The 20,791-nt window shown below is 37.3% G+C and overlaps 2 protein-coding genes across 3 annotated transcripts in view; one reads left to right on the top strand and one right to left on the bottom strand.

The window, feature by feature from the left end:
• Positions 1–20,791, bottom strand: part of LOC112052055 (pH-sensitive chloride channel 2) — a 43,977-nt gene that overhangs the window by 11,860 nt on the left and 11,326 nt on the right. The window lies entirely within an intron of this gene.
• LOC128198509 (uncharacterized) lies at positions 9,302–13,604 on the top strand. The gene is made up of 2 exons (XM_052884348.1): positions 9,302–10,161; positions 13,519–13,604. The coding sequence occupies exons 1-2, from the start codon at positions 9,329–9,331 to the stop codon at positions 13,529–13,531; spliced, it is 846 nt and encodes a 281-aa protein (XP_052740308.1). The 5' UTR covers positions 9,302–9,328; the 3' UTR covers positions 13,532–13,604.

The raw sequence follows: 20,791 nt of genomic DNA, 5'->3' as shown, positions 1-20,791 counted from the left end.
ACATCCTGACGGTTAAGTCACTATCAATTTTTATTTTAAGCGAGCATTTTTGTTTCTTTTGTGAGAAATCTTTACCCTTCATTTGAGTTCCTCATCTAATTTGAATAGTCCCCTCCAAGGTACCTTCGCTACGTCACTGAGTCGTATGCAATTGCAAGCAACTCGTGAATCGCTAGGATCGTGGTTTTTGGAAGTCCCTACAAAAAGTCAAGGTATGTGCTGCAGTAGACGTCCATTAGTTGATGTGATGATGATGATGATGATGATTACTAAACTATAAGTAATTGTAGTCATCTCATAGTGAACTGATTAACAATTCTCACGAAGGCATTGCATGTACGAGTACATAATACATAATCATGCATCTAGAGGGCGCCAGGGCCGGGCAATCCACTTATCGAATTACGAAACAAATAATGTCACAAAATATAAATACTTATTATTTATTTATATTTTGTATATCGTAAGAATACCTAATAATAATAAATATCAAAAAATAAAATATTACTTTAAATGACGGAATTCTATATTATTTATTACAGTATGTTACATATACATTCTATATTAATATGCAGTTAATTTTCTAGGATTGTAGTATTAAAAATTATTTTGTTTAAAATAAATGTATTTTGACTTTGATATGAATGGTGCCGAAAATGCTCCCTAACTACGTCCATTAGAAAATAAACAACAATATCTAATTATAGATATTATAGGTGCCTGTTCCAAGAGCTACTTAAATAGGGAAAGCGAAGAGCACTTACGTAGTTACGTATTATTATTTAAATTCCGGTAGCTGCGATGATTAGCCATCAAGTCTTGTCCATTACCTATAACAGATACTTGTCTAGTACTTACAGTTTGTAGTCACGGTGACGTTTTGAATTATCTTGCAATTTTGCGCAATCTAAATCAATGGCGTAGCTATCCAGGGGCTAGTGCAATGGGGCCCTCGAATTCTAACCAGAACATCGTGATCTGTTATAACTGTTCCCTGCAACCCTTCCTGCTGACCTTTTCACCACCTAAGCCTCTTCCTAACCGAACTAGCTTCCACCCGCCAGACTAGCCCTCAGTCTCATCCCGGATTCCATGCCAGACGGTTGTTTTAAATTAATTTGTCAATTATTTCTTTTTTAAAAAGGCCTAACCCAGGTCCCCTTTAACATTTGGTGGCAGCGTAAAGGGATTTCTTGGAAAGTCCCCGGTACCGTCTCCGTATCTGTAAATCGTTTTGTGAAAAATCTGTAAAACAAAATTGTGTACCTATATGTGTTTTGTGTTTTGTATTTTGTGAGTGAAACTGTGAGTGAAACTTCTGCAAGATCCTGTGCCTTGCTAAAGGCCCTTTGCTGCGCACTGCTCGTGCTGTAGCCGGCCTTTCTCCATTGCAGCTGGTATAGCGCCGGCTAGCAACAAATAACTACTTCCGTGAAACGTCTCGCACACCGTGTACAATGATAATACTAGTCTTGTCAGCACTCATGTGAGTAACCCTTGGTCATTGCGCTTCTCAAAGTTGTATTGTGTTATTTTATAAGGTCTTTGTAATTCGTTTTTAATTTTAATTATTCAATATTAATATCTAATAAAATGGCAGAAAGTAGGTCGCAAAGTCCTAAATTAGAAAGACCCGAAGTCACTGTAACTGATACAGAAGAAGAAACCTTTTGTGCCCCAGGGCCTACCACAAGATCAATTTCAAAAAAGAAAGTTGCCGCAGTTGCTAAAACAGAAATAGATTTGTCAACTTTATTACAGTTCATAAAACCATTCGATGGCTCTAGGGAAACCCTAAATTCATTCCTCGTAAATTGCAACAATGCTTACGAGTTAGCTTCTGAGGTTCAAAAAGATATCCTCTTTAAATACATTCTCTGCCAATTACAAGGTAAAGCACAAACAGCCTGCTCAGTAAAAGAGTTCACAAACTGGCTCCAACTGAAAGAATTCCTAAAGACCCAGTTTAGTGAAAGAAAACATTACCCTCATTTATTAACAGACCTGCAGGAATGTAAACAAATAAACAACGAATCCGTGAGCCAATATGCTTTAAGGATCGAAACGTACTTATCCAAATTACTAACCGAAATTTCTATCTCCCACGGACATAAAAGTAGAGAAATGATAGGTCGAACGGCAGCAATGGAGGAATTAGCACTCCATCATTTCCAAATGGGGCTAAGTGCCCGAATTTCCAACATAGTCAGGTGTAAATCTCCAAAGACCCTTAATGAAGCGATCAATATTGCCATCTCCGAAGAAAAAATCCAACAGTTCTTAAATAAACAAAATACACTCAACATGCGCGATAAACCCAATTTCCCAAGGCCGAATCAACAATTTGTACGCCGTGGACCAAATCAACCGCTTTTTTCAAATTTGAACCGCCGCGAACAAGGTCCGCGCCCATTTCTCAACTATCAACCTAGGCCAAATGTAACCGTTGGGTCTTCTCCTATTATTTGCCGGTATTGCAGAGCTCCTGGACACACTCTAGAGCAATGTCGTAAAAGACAGTACAACAACTCTCGTTACACAGCCGAACAAAATCCAACAAGACCACCTCAACGAGTCCACTTTATGTCCCCCGAAGATGAAAACCTAGTAGAGCAAGGTTACGACACTGTCGATGCAACAACCGAACAAAAAAACGATCAACCATCCCGCCTCGGTGTCGGACGGGACTTCACCATGGAGTAAATGGCACCAAACACTGTGTCCCAAAATCAAAAACGAGTCCGCTACATGGACTTAACGCTGTATCCGCTGTATCCGCTGTATCCACTGTATCCGCTGTATCCACTGTATCCGCTGTATCCACTGTATCCGCTGTATCCACTGTATCCGCTGTATCCACTGTACCCACTGTATCCATACAGCCTTCAAAAAGACCAGCTGAAGTATTCGAAATCTCTAACGATCCTGCAATAATGTTATTACCTCATGTGCTCGTAGAATCTCCAATATCCGACATACCACTGTCCCTGCTAGTAGACTCAGGATCATCAGTAAGCTTAATTAAAAACTCCTGCCTATTGCAAGGACATCCCAAACTTGTGAAGGAAATAATCCAACTAAAAGGTATCGACTCATCCCAAGAATCCTTAGCAACTCGAGGTCACTTCCAGTTGAAACTACAATTACCCAAATCCAACATCACACACCGATTCCATGTCATTGATAAAATACACTTACCCTATGATGGAATTATAGGTTCCGACATGCTCAATACACATAATTGCAACATTGACTACTCCAATAATTTACTTCACGTCGGTAAATCATCCTTAAAATTACATTTTCATGAACCATCATATCTGATTCCTCCAAGGTCCGAGTTCATAATTGAATGTTCAGTTCGTAACCCTCAAGTAAAAGAAGGAGTAATACTAGATCAGAAAATCTCTGAAAGTCTTTTGATAGCCAATAGTGTAGTTCGTGTGAAGAAAAATAATAGGATAAACATATCAGTAGTAAATACATCGGAAGAACCCGTAACTCTGAAATCAGACCTTAACTTAACGCTGACTCCTATCGACTCATCTGAACTCAATAAATATCCTTATATTCCTGTAAACCACGTTAACACCTCACGCGACTCTTTTACCCGAACCGAAGAGGTACTCGAACAATTACGTATTTCTCACTTAAACAACGAAGAAGCAGAAGCTCTTTTGCAATTATGTTCCGAATTTTCCGACATATTTCATCTTCCAGGTGAAAAACTAACACACACTGATGCTCTGAAACACGAGATAAAAACAACGTCAGAAACACCAATCCATACAAAAACCTATCGTTTCCCCGAGATCCATAAAGCTGAAGTACGAAATCAAGTCAATAAAATGCTAGATCAAAACATCATTGAACCATCAAACTCCCCATGGTCGTCACCAATATGGGTAGTCCCAAAAAAACTAGATGCCTCTAATACACAAAAGTGGCGAGTTGTAATCGACTACAGAAAACTTAATGACGTCACGATAGGCGACACCTATCCTATTCCCCAAATAACGGAAATCCTGGACCAACTTGGGAACAGCAAATATTTTTCTACACTAGACTTAGCGTCTGGATTTCACCAAATTCTGCTAAACGAAGCCGATAAAGCCAAGTCTGCATTTTCGGTTCCCGAAGGTCATTTCCAATTCTTAAGGATGCCTTTTGGTTTAAAAAATGCACCTTCGACATTCCAAAGGCTTATGAATTCAGCCTTATCGGGACTCCAAGGTATCCGGTGTTTCGTCTACCTAGACGACATAGTTTGTTATGCTCATGATCTCCAGTCACATATTTTCAACCTAAGATCCATCTTCCAAAGAATTAGAGACTTCAAATTAAAACTCCAACCTGATAAATGTGAATTCTTAAGGCGAGAAGTGTGTTATTTAGGTCACATTATCACAGAACAAGGCGTAAAACCAAATCCTGATAAAATTAAAGCAGTCATTGAATTCCCAACACCAGAGACCCCCAAAGACATAAAATCTTTCCTTGGTTTGGTCTCATATTACCGCCGCTTTATTCCAGATTTCTCAAAAATTTCTAAATCCCTTACCAACCTCCTCAAAAAAGAAACACAATTTAAATGGGAAAACCAACAGCAGCTCGCATTCGACACCCTTAAACATAAACTAACAACTGCTCCTCTACTAATTTACCCCGATTTCAGCAAACCGTTTATATTAACATGTGACGCATCGAATCATGCAATAGGTGCTGTCCTCTCTCAAGGACAAATCGGCAAAGATCAACCAGTGGCATTTGCATCACGCACACTTAATAAAAGCGAAATTAATTACAGCACAACCGAAAAGGAGTTATTAGCAATATTGCATGGTTGCAAAACGTTCCGTCCTTATCTTTATGGCAATAAATTCCAAATTGTTACCGACCATAGGCCATTAAAATGGCTCTTCAACCACAAAGACCCAAGCAGTAAATTACAACGCTGGCGATTAAAGCTCGAGGAGTATGATTACGAAATTATTTACCGTACAGGGAAATTAAATTCAGCAGCAGACGCTCTTTCCAGATATCCAGTAAATCCTATTCTTCCTGAAAACAGGGAAAATCTAAATCCCAACACTACAGATAATATCCACCATGATTCCGACACTGAAATGCCTATAATCGCTCAAGAAAGCCTTGAAGAAATGTTAGGAACAGCCATCAGCCCACTTGATAACACTAACTTAGATTTTATTCCCCTAGATCTTCCTACTCCTACAGAACCCATTCAACCTGTAAGTCCGCCCAATTTAAATTCCTCTCCTGCTGTAGACCCCCTTTCAATATTAAATGAATTTCAAACAGATACTCAACCTTCGACTAGCTGGCAAAATTTAGATAACTTACCTACAACCATACCAGAACAACGCGATCCAGTTTCCCCAATTCCAACACCTGAGAATTTATCTTCTCCAATATCCGAAGGTTTACCTGTATCCGACGAGAACTATAACAAATTCTTAAAATCTACAAAAGCACTTTACAATACCCATATTACAGAACATAATGAAAGTCTCCTAAAAGGACCACAAAAGTTAATAATAATACCAACCTCAATAGACATGGACGAATCCATGCCCTACGTACAGGATGTTCTTGGCAACTGTACACAAAACGAACTCGACGAATTCCTACAAAAAGAAAGAATATTATACACCTTTCTACCACTTACTGTTCAAGATAAAACTTACCTGTTCCTTTATATAAAAGTACACCATTTCGACGATAACCCTTATCCTGACATATTTAAAAGTTTAAAATACGCCCGTGATGAAATAATTATGTCCTATCCTACAGTAAATGAAATAAGCATATCTGACTTCAAAAACCCTTTTGACAGACATTCGTTTACAAAAATTTATAATATAATAGCCTATCTGTTCGATGGTAACAATATTAACATCCATATTTATCATGACAACATCATATACCCATCACCTAGTGAAATTCCCAAAATACTAAAAGAAAACCATGACATTCCTATTGCTGGACATTTAGGAGCATCTAGAATGCTTAACCGCATTAAAGAAAGATATTCATGGAAGAATATGCGCAACGATATAGAAAATTATGTTAAAAACTGTCAATCATGCCAAACTAATAAAGCCCTACGTAAAGCCAATAGAGCACCTATGGTAATAACATCAACTTCTACGTCACCTTTTGAAAGATTAGCAATCGATATTGTCGGTCCTCTCCCAGAATCCGGTACAGCTAAGCTCAAATATATCCTAACTATGCAAGACGACCTTACCAAATTCTCACTAGCATATCCCCTTCGCAGTAACACAGCTGCAGAATCCAGTGACTGCCTTCTTCACTTCATATCTCTATTTGGAATACCTAAACATATCCTCACAGATCAAGGTACAAACTTTACATCCGATCTCTTTAAAAGAACGTGTGATTTCCTCAAAATAAAACAACTATGGTCAACGCCGTACCACCCGCAAACACAAGGCGCATTGGAAAGATCACATTCTACATTAAAGGAATACTTGAAATCTTATGTAAACGAGAATCAGGACAACTGGCCTCAGTACGTATATACATCCATGTTAGCATACAATACCGCGATACATACAACAACACACTATTCCCCATATGAATTATTATTTGGCCATAAACCCCATATACCAGATTCAATATATAATGACAATTCTACAGCCACTTATCCCGACTATGTAAAACTTCTACAACATCGATTAAAACATGCACGTGATAAAGCATTAGAATATTTACAAAAATCCAAAGAAACCTCTAAAAGATATTATGACGCTAGAACTCGTCCAGTTGAATATAGAGTAGGTGATTACGTCCTGTTGAAAAACCATCTTAGAATGCGTAAAGCCCTGTCCCCTGTGTGGAAAGGACCATTCAAAGTTGTGAAAATACATGGTAACCACACATTGTCGTTACTTATAAATAGACGACATGTTAAACATCATTATGATGAGGTAAAACGCGTCGAAAACAATGTCGCGGACGCGAACCCTTCCTAATTTTTAAAGTTAAATTTAGTTTAGTATTTAGGATATTAGTAGAATAATTTAACTGTTAAGTTCAATTTCTTCCTTACAGCATACTGGCCCAAGGACAACAATATGTTCATCCTATCAACGCAAGCGCCGGTATATATTTCGATCCTATGGGCGAACTCAAAATTAATAATGGCCATTTAGATGTGGTCACTCCTTTCGACATCTCACACATCGAGCCTCATTTAAAAAATATTAACTCTGTTTTGGGTACAACACGTTTCCTATGTAATCAGATTGAGATCGAAACTACAAGCCAGTTAGAATGCCAAAATGCATTAGAACCACTGATTGTCAGGTATAATGATATATCATCCATGTATTCCTCTATTGCTCACCTTATGGGTAATAATAAATATAAACGTAGTGCCTGGATTGGTGGAATAGGTACTCTATCCAAAACTATTTTCGGAACTTTAGATGAAGATGATGCTATTAAGTACGATAACGCCGTACAAAATTTACATAACAATGAAAAGAAAATAAGCTCATTAGTAAAGGAAAACATCCTAGTCACAGCCTCTATCTTTTCCAAATTCAACAATTCAATTCGATCAATAACAATTAATGAAGCCAGGCTCAACGAAGGTCTGGACGTACTTTCATTTAAATTAAAAAATGTAACAAAAAATTATAACAAATTATTAGTAAAATCAAATATTGACTCTATCCTCCACAGTTTGGAAACCTCTGTCCTAACTGTATCATTTCAATTAGAAGATATAATGAACGCTATCATGCTTAGTAGTCAAAACATTCTACACCCGTCTATTTTAACTCCTACGCAACTGTATCAGGAATTGGTTGATAATTATAGGTACTTGCCTACCGATCTTAAATTACCCGTAGCCTTAGAATTAAGTCGTATCCATTTACTAATGAATATATCGAATATTATTTGTTATAGTTTAAATAATAAGATTATCTTTGTATTAAGAATACCTTTAGTATCTTCTAAAGAATTTAGTTTGTATCATAGTATAGCATTACCTACACCCCATGATAGTTTTAAGCCAGATTCCTTTATTTTCATTGTACCTAGTAGTAAGTATATCGCATTGACCAAGGATAAAACCGAATACTGTAACCTCGAGTCTTTGAAAGAGTGCAAAGTAATAACCCCCCAGGAATTCTTATGTGACGTCAAGACAGTTTACTCAACAAGTGCAAACCCGAGTTGTGAAAGTGAACTTATTTCTAGTGTTGTCAGCTCATTACCCACTCATTGTCAAACCGACCTCCTATATGGACATTTAGACATTTGGAACCAACTTTACAATAACAATTGGATTTATGTACAATCGGAAAGTAATAAATTATACATAGAGTGTATTTCTAAAAGAATCGTAGAAATTAATATAATTGGTACAGGAATTATAAACCTACCTAATAATTGTAATGCCTATTGTAAAAGTACTAGATTAATACCTAAGTTTAATAATATAAGAATTAATGTATCCAATTTCCATAGCGATTTCAATATTATAAATGACTCTTGCTGTAAACTAAATAAATTTAAGAATCAATTGAATAATGAACCTCGTATTAAATTACAAAACGTTGACTTAGACATTTTCACCCCTGAAACTAAATCGAAATTAAAATCAATATCCGTTGAAGCGGACAAAATAATTAACCAACACTCTTTTATTAAATACGAGGCCCACTATTCTATCATTTTAATATTAATAATATGTATAATCTTTTTGTTCATTATAGTTAAGTTGATCTTTTATATTAAAACACGCAACCGTCCTTCCCGCAGCTTTCCAATACTGTTTTCCCGATCATCCCCTGTGGACATCCCTATCAATCAAACACCAAAACCTGATCCCGTTGTCCCTACTAAGGCCAACAAGATCAACCAAACTCCAGAAGATATACCATCCCCTAGCATCAGGAGTCACATCTGACCTCCTGCACACCACCTTCCTAAACTTCGTATTTTCATCCCCGAAGTTTAGTCTACCCCAGGGAGGTGTTATAACTGTTCCCTGCAACCCTTCCTGCTGACCTTTTCACCACCTAAGCCTCTTCCTAACCGAACTAGCTTCCACCCGCCAGACTAGCCCTCAGTCTCATCCCGGATTCCATGCCAGACGGTTGTTTTAAATTAATTTGTCAATTATTTCTGTAGTATATAACGAGTGTCAATTCATTGTGTCATCAGTAATAAACTAGCTACCGAGCAAGACTGTTTTTCACTCGCACCTTACTCGATATACCAACTGGCGACGAGTCGTGTACATACCCGCGTTTAAAATAAAAAATAAAAAATGAGTTCTTATCTCGGAAACTTAGCCTCTTTTGACTATAAAATTAATGAGTGGGAAGTGTTTCACAGTAAATTAACACAATTTATAAAGTTAAATAAAATCTCTGATGATAGTCAAAGTGCAGTGTTATTGACACATCTCTCGGATGACTCATATCGGCTAATTCGAAATTTGGTGCACCCAAAGAAGCTCGAAGTATGTAGTTATACTGAGCTGGTAGAAGTGCTAAACCAGCATTTTACGCCAAAAAGGTCGACCTTCGCAGACAGGGCAAAATTCTACGAAGCAAGCAGATCGGACGGTGAGAGTATCGAAGAATGGGCGGCACGGCTAAGAGGGTTGGCCGTATATTGTGACTTCGGTGCTGAGCTGGACACGCTCCTGCGCGACCGTTTCGTTCTGGGCTTCCGAGCAGGGCCGGAGCGTGATAAACTCTTCGAATGTGATTCGAAAACCTTGACATTCGGACAAGCCTTGGAAGTGGCACAGAAGACGGCTTGTGCGCGACAGGCGCGCGTCGTCGTGAAAGAGGAGCCAGTATTTCGCGTCGGTGAGCAGCGGAAGGCTGGCCACGGCCAGGCTCAGGCCAAGCCGAGTCGATCGGAGGATAGATCGAGTGTAATGCAGCGCTGTAGTGTGTGCGGGTTGCGATCCCATAGTGCCGATAAGTGCAGGTTCCGTAACCTGAAGTGCAGATCCTGTGGGGGAGGGCATTTAGTTAAAATGTGCAAAAATAAATCTAATGTGCATAACATCGGTGCACAATCGGAAGGGTGTTCCCAAGACCCTCTTGCAGGGAGGGATTGCAGGGAGTGTGACCTTTTTAACATGAGGTACGTAGACTATAAGCCCATATTATTAACAGTAAACGTGAACAATACTCAGTTACATATGGAATTAGACTCTGGTTCGGGTGTATCTGTGTTATCAGAGAATTTTTATTTAAAATATTTTAAGAATTCTAAACTACATAATGGTGATCTGCGAATGTGCGTATATACTGGTCATAAAATTACACCTTTAGGATATTTTATTGGTGAAATTACTTATAATAATAAAACAAATAAAATTAAATTTTATATTATTAAAAACGGGGGCCCCCCGTTACTAGGTCGTGATTTTATGGCTAAGTTTGGAATTTCTTTTGTATCGTCTAATAATAATAATTTAATTTGTAAAAATAGGCCTACTGAAGATGTGCAGCGGTTGTTAAGTCAATACCCAGAGATTTGGAAGGATGATTTAGGATGTTTTAATAAATTTGAAGTTGAATTGCACTTAAAAGATGATGCGAAACCGAAGTTTTTTAAGCCACGATCCGTTCCTTTCGCATTGAGAGACCAAGTTAACGCGGAACTCGATAGATTAGTTAAATTAGGAATTCTCAAGCCTGTTAACCACTCAGAGTATGCCACCCCGATAGTTCCAGTGCTAAAAGAAAACGGGAAATTAAGAATTGCTGGAGATTATTCGTGTACATTAAATAAAGACCTAAAGATAGATAAATACCCCTTACCTAGGATCGAGGAGGTTTTTTCTAGACTAGGAGGGGGAGAGTGTTATTCGAAAATTGACCTAAGTAATGCTTATAATCAATTTAAATTATCGGAGTCATCTCAAAACCTTACGACTATCAATTCTGAAAAAGGGATGTTCGCTTATACCCGTCTGGTTTACGGGCTAGCTAATGCCCCAGCAATATTCCAGAGAGCGATGGAAACATTATTAGCAGGGCTGGATGGAGTTAGCGTCTGGCTAGATGATGTTTGTATAACTGGACCAACAAGGGAAATTCATATGTCTAGACTTCATTCGGTTTTAGGTAGATTGCAAGACGCAGGTTTACGTTTGCAAAAAGACAAATGCGTTTTTTTCAAAAATAGTGTGACGTACTTAGGGTACGTGATAGATAAGACAGGGTTAAAAACATGTCCTACGAAAGTCGAAGCGATACTCAAAGCGCCCGCGCCCGCGAACGTGCTCGGGGTCAAGCGTTTTTTGGGAGTCGTTAATTATTATAGGAAATTCATTCCGGGTGCGTCGGCGTTGCTAAGTCCACTGCACGAGTTATTACGCTCAGGCGCACAGTGGCATTGGAGCGAGCGGCAGCAAGCGGCATTCGAGAGCGTGAAGCGCGAGCTAGCTAGCGAGCGCGTCTTAGCGCATTTCGACCCCGCCGCCCCCCTCTTCCTCACCGTGGATGCGGGGCCGTGTGGCTTGGGAGCAGTACTCGCTCACAGAGACGCCGAAGGCCGCGAGCGCCCTATTGCATTTGCGTCCCGTTCCTTAACGCAGAGCGAAAAGAACTATAGCCAAATACAGAAAGAGGCGACGGCTATAATTTTTGGTGTGAAATATTTTCATCAATATTTATATGGACGTCAGGAACCGTTTATACTGAAGACGGATCATAGGCCGTTACTATCTATTTTTGGTAAAAACAAAGGCATTTCTGTCACTGCTGCCTTACGTTTACAAAGATACGCAGTAATATTATCCGCTTATAATTATACAGTACAGTATATAGATGGCAAGAATAACCAAATCGCAGATTTCTTTTCTCGCTCACCCATATCGGTAACATTAGATAATGAACGAGAGGACGGTTACGCTAAATATTTCTTATTCTTCGAGTCGAACGCGGAACCGGTATTGTTCAGTGATATTAGACACGCGACCGCGGAGGACAAGGTACTGAAAACAGTAATGAAATACATGAGTAAAGGTTGGCCTAGGAAAATAAGGTGTAAATCAATATTACCGTATTTCCTATGTAAAGGAGATCTAGAAGTGGTGGATGGCTGTTTATTACGGGGCCATAGAATAGTAATTCCGGTCGCCTACAGAGAAAGTATGTTAAAAGAACTACATTCATCTCATTTCGGCATAACAAAAACTAAAAATATGGCTCGCGGAAAAATGTGGTGGCCTCAGATCGACTCGCAAATCGAACGGATGGTGAACTCGTGTCAGACGTGCGCAGGCCTGCGCAGTGCGCCGCCGCGCGCGCCGCCGGCGCCGTGGCCTCGCCCGCCGGGGCCATGGCATCGAATCCACCTAGATTATTTTTCTATCGGCCAGTCAATTTATTTAATTGTCGTGGATGCATATTCTAAATGGTTAGAATGCATTTATATGGACCGGGGCACATCTACCGGTGCGCTTATTTTTAAGTTAAAAGAAATGTTCTCTAAATTTGGCGTTCCCGCTGTGCTAATCTCGGATAATGATGTTAAGATAAGTTCGGCGGAATTTCATAACTTTTGTAGAATGAACGGAATACAATACCTTACGTCACCGATCTATCATCCAGCTAGCAATGGACAGGCAGAGAACTCTGTAAAAACATGTAAAAAAATGATAAAATGCATTCTATCTGAAGGTAAATGCCAAAAACATGTCAATGAGAAACTCCTTAGTTTTCTTTTTAACTATAGAAATAGTGTACATTGCGCAACAGGGGCCACACCGGCTATGCTGATGATAGGTCGGAATTTAAGATCTAGATTGGATTTAATTTTACCGCCTAAGCAATTTGATAAACAAGACAAGCCAACATTAAATCAAAGTCGTAATTTTATTGTAGGTGAAACTGTTTGGGCTAAATGGTATATTGCGAAAAAAGGTATCTGGTGCGTGGGCGTAGTTAAAAAAATTATAGGATCGCGAATGTTACAAATTTACTTTGAAGATTATAAGACAAATTGTAACAGGCATATTGACCAGGTCAGAAAGTATACTGGAAGTGATGTAAACTTCGATGATTGTCTACAAACGCCTCATAGTTCAGTTACGCCATTTTCACCGCATCCGTCAGTCCCCGCGCCGTCGCTTACTGAGCCACCGGCTTCTGGACCGGCTTCTCCGCCCCCTCCTGACATTGCTGTGGTGGAGGAGAGGGACTTGCAGGTTCAGACAGGCAGTAGTCCTTCTGCCGCTGAAAATGAAGGACAAGACCTTACGGACCAAAGAGAAACGGTTGGCGAAAAAGGGGCGGAGCCTGGGGAAGACGGTGAAAACAAGTTGTACGTACCAGGTTCCGATTTAGTTAATGAGCCAATTAGTTCTGACAGTTCTAATCCCGATGTCTGGCGATCTACTCGTAGAAGAGTTAGAAAACGTATAGATTATAGACAGTATTTTAAGTAAGTAAACGCAAAAAAATACCCGTTATGTATATATTGTTCCAGGTTTCCAAACTAGTGTTGGAGGGATGTAGTATATAACGAGTGTCAATTCATTGTGTCATCAGTAATAAACTAGCTACCGAGCAAGACTGTTTTTCACTCGCACCTTACTCGATATACCAATTTCTTTTTTAAAAAGGCCTAACCCAGGTCCCCTTTAACAGAACTGAACTTAGAAAATTTCAAAAACAAAAAAAAGCTGATTATTAACTAGCTTAGCATTTCTACCTATTTGTATATACCTACTTAATATTTTTACTTAAAATCTAACCAGTTTAGATAGTAATGAGGCCCCATTTTTTTATGCACCTTGGCCCTTGGTTACCTGGCTACGCCACTGATCTAAATAGTTCTCTACTAGGTTAAGGTATCCGACGTACGACTAGGGATTTGGAATTAAATTCTTCACACATTTTATTTTTTGGCAATGTCGTACATGTCGCATTTTTAACCGACTTCCAAAAATGAGGAGGTTCTACGTTCGGCTGTATGTATGTTTTTTTTATGTATGTCCAGCGATAACTCCGTCATTTATGGACCGATTTTGATTATGTATTATTATTAGCCAGTGAAACTATCAGTCAGGATAATATGTTTTCGACAATTTATAAATCATTAATGTCATCACGATATTGATATTTTTTGTCAAATGTTAAACTTAAACCTTTTACGTGAATAATTTCGTGAAAATCATGTAATTTAAGACTAGGATCCACGCAGAACATAAGTACGCTATGAGGAAAATTAGATTGTGATTGTGTACTACTACTACGTGTAGAACTAGCTTAGCTCTCCGTGACTTATCTTCTTTCTTATTATACTTACCTGCTAAGTTCCTTACGGAGCAAGCATCAAGCAATATGTATTTTCAAAAAAAGTTTCACTTATGATATTTTTTCAGTCAGACAAAATAAAATTAACATAAATGAATCGTACTTTTCCTTGCACTAATTTGTAATTTTTAAATTCGGTATAATCGTTATCATCGCCTTGGACTTTTATGAGAACGTAAACTTTGGAGATATGGATTTATATTTTACGCGTTTCTGGTCTTGCCTCTTCTACAAAACACGTGACAAAAATTTGCTTTCAGCGGTTTCAACCTACAATAACAATGTTGATAGGATTATTTTACGAGATAACCGTTAATATTTATGATTTCTAATCTATCTTAGAAAGCAAATTTATCTTGTGTCGTAATTAGGTAAAGTTACCGGCGAATTTCAAAACGTTGGTTTAACTACTTAGGTAGTGCCTAAGGTTTGTTTAATTATGAATTCAACCCTGAATAAAAGATAAACAACAGGTGACTTTTGCACTTCACTAATTGTCTGTAATAACTCTTTCCTTGACTCGGCGTAGATTACATTTCATGTTTATAATATTTATCTAAATCTATGATAGGTAAATATAACAGCCGCGATTCAGTTCGCGAAAAAAACTGTTTTTCACAATCTCGCAAAAAAAATATTGAACTTACTTTACCGTGATAGAAGTATCTATCATCTACTAAAATTCATCTAAATCCGTTCAGCGGTTTGGCTGGGAAAAGGTAGGTAACTCACATATACTTCGCATTTAAAATCTTTACTTATAATAAATCTGTAGAGAAGTCAATTCTGTACGTGAAATATATTTCCAAAATAACTATTAGGGGATTATGATCGATACTAATCCCAAAAATGCAATCAGTAAAATGTTTATCTGTCTGTATGTTCGTCATAGAAAGAAAAACTACTCGACTGATTTTAACGAAACTTGGTGCAATTATTCTTCATACTCCTGGGCAGGTTATAGTATACTTTTTGTCACGCTACGATCAATAGGAGCAGAGCAGAGAAGATAAATGTTGGGAAAACGGGAGAAGTTACTCCATTTTTACGGCGATACTACTGTGACGGCTGGATTAAAGAGGTCTAAGGGCGGACGAAGTCGCGGGCGTCCGCTAGTATTAAATATGTACCTAGATATATTAGTAATTATGTACAAGACAAATAATTTTATTGACAAAATATTTAAATATCTACAGGGAAAATAATAATTGTAAGTCACTCTGACGAGTCTAAAATACTGTAATTCCCATATTTGTAAAGCATGGCAGAGAATGAGACATAATTGCCTATGAAGGTTTGGAAAATAAAACGCTTATATTTGGCATTCGGGTAAAAAAGGTCTGAATGTTTTGTCATCCTTGTTTATCCTAAATTAGGAAGTCGTTTGAATTTTAATCGTGTCGTGCCGTGCTTTGTACTGTTTTATCGCTCTGTATCAATGAATTAAGTATAATATCAAGGTTTTAAATCAACGATTACAATCGTTATTTTATTAAATTTGCTCTACAGGTTTATCTATGTCCTATGGCTGTATCTATATTCAATGTACTCTATGCTAGCATCTATAGCAAGGCCTTTGACTTCGACTAACTCGGGCAACGACAAGTTTTATGAAGTAATCTTAGGTAATTACATAATTAATTTCTTTAAATAAAATAAGTATGTAATTTTTCTAAGTTACTTACTTAATTAAATTAAATAACTTTATTTAATTTAAGGAATTAAGTTTAATTAGAAATGGAAAAAAGGAGAATCACCTGGTAGTACCTACCAAATAGAAGAAATTAAAACAGGGAGCATTAGGTAGGCTACTACTGCAAATTCTATCAATACAATAAAATAAATCACATAAGACATTTAATTAATTTTAATTGCAATGTAGATAAAAATCACGCCACCAACTGCCTATACCTACTCGTATATTTGATGTCACATCAGGAAGTTTGTACAACAAGGACGCGTTTCCAAATAATATCAAGAAATAAAATAAAACTAATCAATATTTCCAGCTCGGACGACGCTACCTATGAAAAATATACTCAGAGTGCACTAAAAGCACCGGATAATATTGGTAGTGGTTAGAGGACCACTGCTATAGGTATCATCTAAATAAAAAAAGTTAGATAAAGTAGGTAAAAACTACTAAATTGGTAAAACAAATTTGAGTAGTAATGACGAAAACACGGCCCATTGTACTGCATGGAAGCGTGCCGCAGAAAAAAGATAATAATCATTTAGTATAACACTGTAAATGAAGCTATTTGTTGATTTCATTTGTACAATTTTGGATATATTATTCATTTTTTTCGTTGAAATGTTGCCAGGTGAAATTATAAAATGCAATAAATCGAGAGAAGGCTTAAAGAAAATCACAGTAAAGTTAAATTAGAAATTCCATTATTTACGCTATTATTAACTGCATTTTATAATTTACGTTGTTGTGAGTGTTCATAATAGTACGTTGTAGTATAGTATGCGCATTATCATCTGAGTCGTCCGGTCATAAAAGTCAAAAAAGATAGGAATGTGCAGCGCGCCTACCTGCGCACCCTAATTATCGATAAACGGCTACCTGCGCACGTGCTAATGATGAGTCAATAATGATTTGGACGATTCTGATTGGTCGGTTTCTAATGTAATTGCATTGCGTATTTTTTTTGCTATAAATGTGTTTACTGCAATTAAATAAATACATTCATGTGTTACTCGTTGCGCACTATGGATACTAATATATAATAAATTTGGCAGAAGACGAAGATTCTGATGATGAAGACTCAGATGAAGATTAATTTTATTTAGTTAATAATTATATAATATGAAATATGTATTATATTAAATCAAATATTGTTAATTTTGTTAATTTTGTGAACAAGATACGATAATAAACTTTACTTATCGATAATATGTCTTTCATTGTTACACCCTTCACTAGACGGCTCCATAAGACCCATAAGTGCAAGCGAGATAGATATAGAGAAATGATTTATGGCCCTAAGACTCAGTTGTTAATGCTATTAGTATAGTACATTATGATATAAGTGCGGTAAGTTGAAAATTACAGCCGAGGTGATATTGCAGTTCGAGCCGAAGTGTCCTTTTAAGTTAACCCTTCTTGCAATCAGGTAAAAAAAGGATACATATTCTAACTACGGGACGTATTAACATTTTTTAAAATTGTTTCTTTGTAGTTCACCTCTGGGTTTGAGGCCCTCAGGCGAAGATTAGGGCATCAAGGCTCTTAAATCCGACATTGCTCTATATGAACGTGACTACTAAAACGATTTAGCTCAGGAATAAAGATGACTGGCTCAACACAAGCTACTTTTTGTACTGAAAAAGAAGGATGATTCCCGCGGGTTTTGCGATTATGTTTGTTATGGATGGCTGAAATTTGGAATGAGAAAATTTTATGGTAAACTTAATTTCGCGTGGACGTAGTCGCGGGTGTAAACTGATTGACTTAAATATCTCGTGGGTCTGGGTAATTACTTACACATTAGATAAATTTAAGTAAACTGAGAGAAGGTAATGAGAATGTACATATAGGTATACTTACTTGTATGTACGAGTGAATGTGGCAGCCCGCATCGTACCAAGGTAGGTATCAAGGGGATGTAGCCAGTTAGTATTCCGAACACCATATGGCGAAGTATTTTACCTTAACCACTAGGTCAATAATACAGGAAGTCGAATTTGGGAATAGTGAGTGTTTTACAATATACGCAGGCGGTGAATCGTGATCCTTCATGTTACGAAGGTCGTGATCAGTTGACGGAACGAATCTGCATCAAATACTTGTCTTTTACTTACAATGTTTTATTGTAAAGAGCTGTTTAGCATGCAGCCTTTGCGTTACGTGTTACTGACGTGGAAATATGATTGTCGATTTAAGAAGATCGCTCTGCATTTGTTCTTCTTACATTCTCTATTGTACTTACTACAATAATTTATGTAAGATATACATTTATATTATTAATACTTCCTACTCATGTATATGAATTCAATATAAATCAATGAAAATGTTAATTATAATGCAATGGATCGTTGCGGTGTATATTATTTTATTACTACAATAATATCATTATTTTTAAACTTCAGTTCATAATTTATTGTTTGTATGTTTTACCTTGTATGTATAATTTATGTACTTTTAATACCGCAATGTTATGTGATAAATATAATTAAATAATCTATGTCAGTCAGTCAAGTCAGGTTTGAAATTAAGTCAATGATATATGAAATGAATAAAAACCTATATAAATGAACGGATTACATTTATATCATCATTATCAACCCATATTCGGCTCACTGCTGAGCTCGAGTCTTCTCTAAGAATGAGAGTGGTTAGGCCAATAGTCCACCACGCTGGCCCAATGCGGATTGACAGACTTCACACACACAGAGAATTAAGAAAATTCTCTGGTGTGCAGGTTTCCTCACGATGTTTTTCTTCACCGTTTGAGACATGTGATATTTAATTTCTTATATTTCCCACAACTGAAAAGTTGGAGGTGCATGTCCCGAACCGGATTTGAACGTACGCCCTCCGGAATCGTAGGCAGAGGTCATATCCACTGGGCTATCACGGCTCGGCACGGCATTGCTCCAACTACATTTAATTGTGCCGAAGTTCAACTGGGTCGTAAAAAATATGATTAGTAGAAGTATTCGCAAAGGCGACGGTCGATGTGCCTTGACCCTGGCGTGTCTGACACCTAGACCATGTGACCGCGTATACCGAGTACCCTCCCAACCTAATCGATGGAAATGGAGGTCACACATCGAACGGATTTTTCCCGCTTATATTTTTTAGGGTTCCGTAGCGAAATGGCAAAAACGGAACCCTTATAGATTCGTCATGTCTGTCTGTCCGATCGTATGTCATAGCCACTTTTTTCCGAATCAATAAGAACAGTACTGTTGAACTTGGTGAGTAGATGTATTCCGTGAACCGCATTAAGATGTTCATACAAAAACAGAAAAAAAAATATGGGTGTCCCCCATACTTAAAACTGAAACTCTAAATTTTTTTTCATCCAACCCATACATGTGAGGTATTTATGGATAGGTCTTCAAAAATGATATTGAAGTTTCTAATATATTTTTTTAAAACTGAATAGTTTGTGCGAGAGACGCTTCTAAAGTGGTAAAATTTATGTCCCCACCCACCCCGGTAATTTCTAAAATAAGAGAATGATAAAATTAAAAAATATATATGATGTAGATACATGCAAACTTCCAACGAAAAATAGTTTGCACGAAATCTTGTAAGCAATTTTTTTTAAATACGTCCTATATCGTAATCGTAATATTATGTTAATGTGTATATGTAAATAATGAGCAAGAAGTTTATGTTACTTCCTGCTACGGACCCCTTCATGGGCGAGTCCAACTCGCACTTAGCCGCTTTTTTATTGTAAACAACTAACGATGAAAAAAATTGAGATTATGTAAATAGGTACCTCACATTAAGACAGATTATTCTGATTCTTCTAATAAATAGGTACGTAATATCTAGTGATGTCTAATCCGTTGGTAAATGGTATCATCTGTGGACTGTGCCAGTTGCCAAATACCTTGACGCGTAAAAAACTCGATGAAAGGTCAAACGATAGCTCCTCGCCCTCGCAGTAATGTTCTAATTATTATTTTATTATCTGTTGAAAACTGAACAATGTGACAATACTTAAGTACTGTTCCTAAGAATTTTACCTACTGTTTCACTATCATTGATAGGTACAAGTGGAATAGTACTAATAAGAATAGTCAAAGTCAAAGTCAAAATTCATTTATTTCAAATAGTCTTAGTTTACAAGCTCTTTCATAACGTCAATAATATTTAACTTAAGATAATGGTAATAATAATTATTCGAAAACTTAAAATTAAAATTACGAGGGTTCCAAACGCGCCTTAGTCCAAGAAGAGCCCACAACAAACTCAGCCAGGTTTATTCTTTTTTAATTTATCACTATATATCAATAGATATATAGTAGCTTGTCATGTAATACATTTAATTTCCAAGCAATTTTGTCGTTTACGTAATCATTGACACTATAATCGACTTTTCTATAAGCTTACGTTTAATAAATACATATTTTTAGAGAACCCTAATAGTCCAGTGATATGACCTCTGCCTCAGATTCTGGAGGGTGTAGGTTTGTATTCAGTCCGGGGCATGCACCTTCAACTCTTCAAGTTGTGAATATTAAGAAATTGAATATCACGTGTCTCAAACGGTGAGGGAAAAACATTGTGAGGAAACCTGAGAATTTTCTTAATTCTCTACGTGTGTGAAGTTTGCCAATCCGCATTTGGGCCAGCGTGATGCACTAGTGGCTTCTCATTCTGAGAGGATATTCGTGCTCAGCACTGAGCCGAATTTGGGTTGTTATGAATGAACGAATATTTATTTCACATGTATTAGGTACCTATGGATGATGAA

The sequence above is a fragment of the Bicyclus anynana genome, chromosome 11, assembly GCF_947172395.1.
Source record: "Bicyclus anynana chromosome 11, ilBicAnyn1.1, whole genome shotgun sequence".
Lineage (NCBI taxonomy): Eukaryota > Metazoa > Arthropoda > Insecta > Lepidoptera > Nymphalidae > Bicyclus > Bicyclus anynana.
This window is presented reverse-complemented; position numbering and strand designations above follow the sequence as displayed.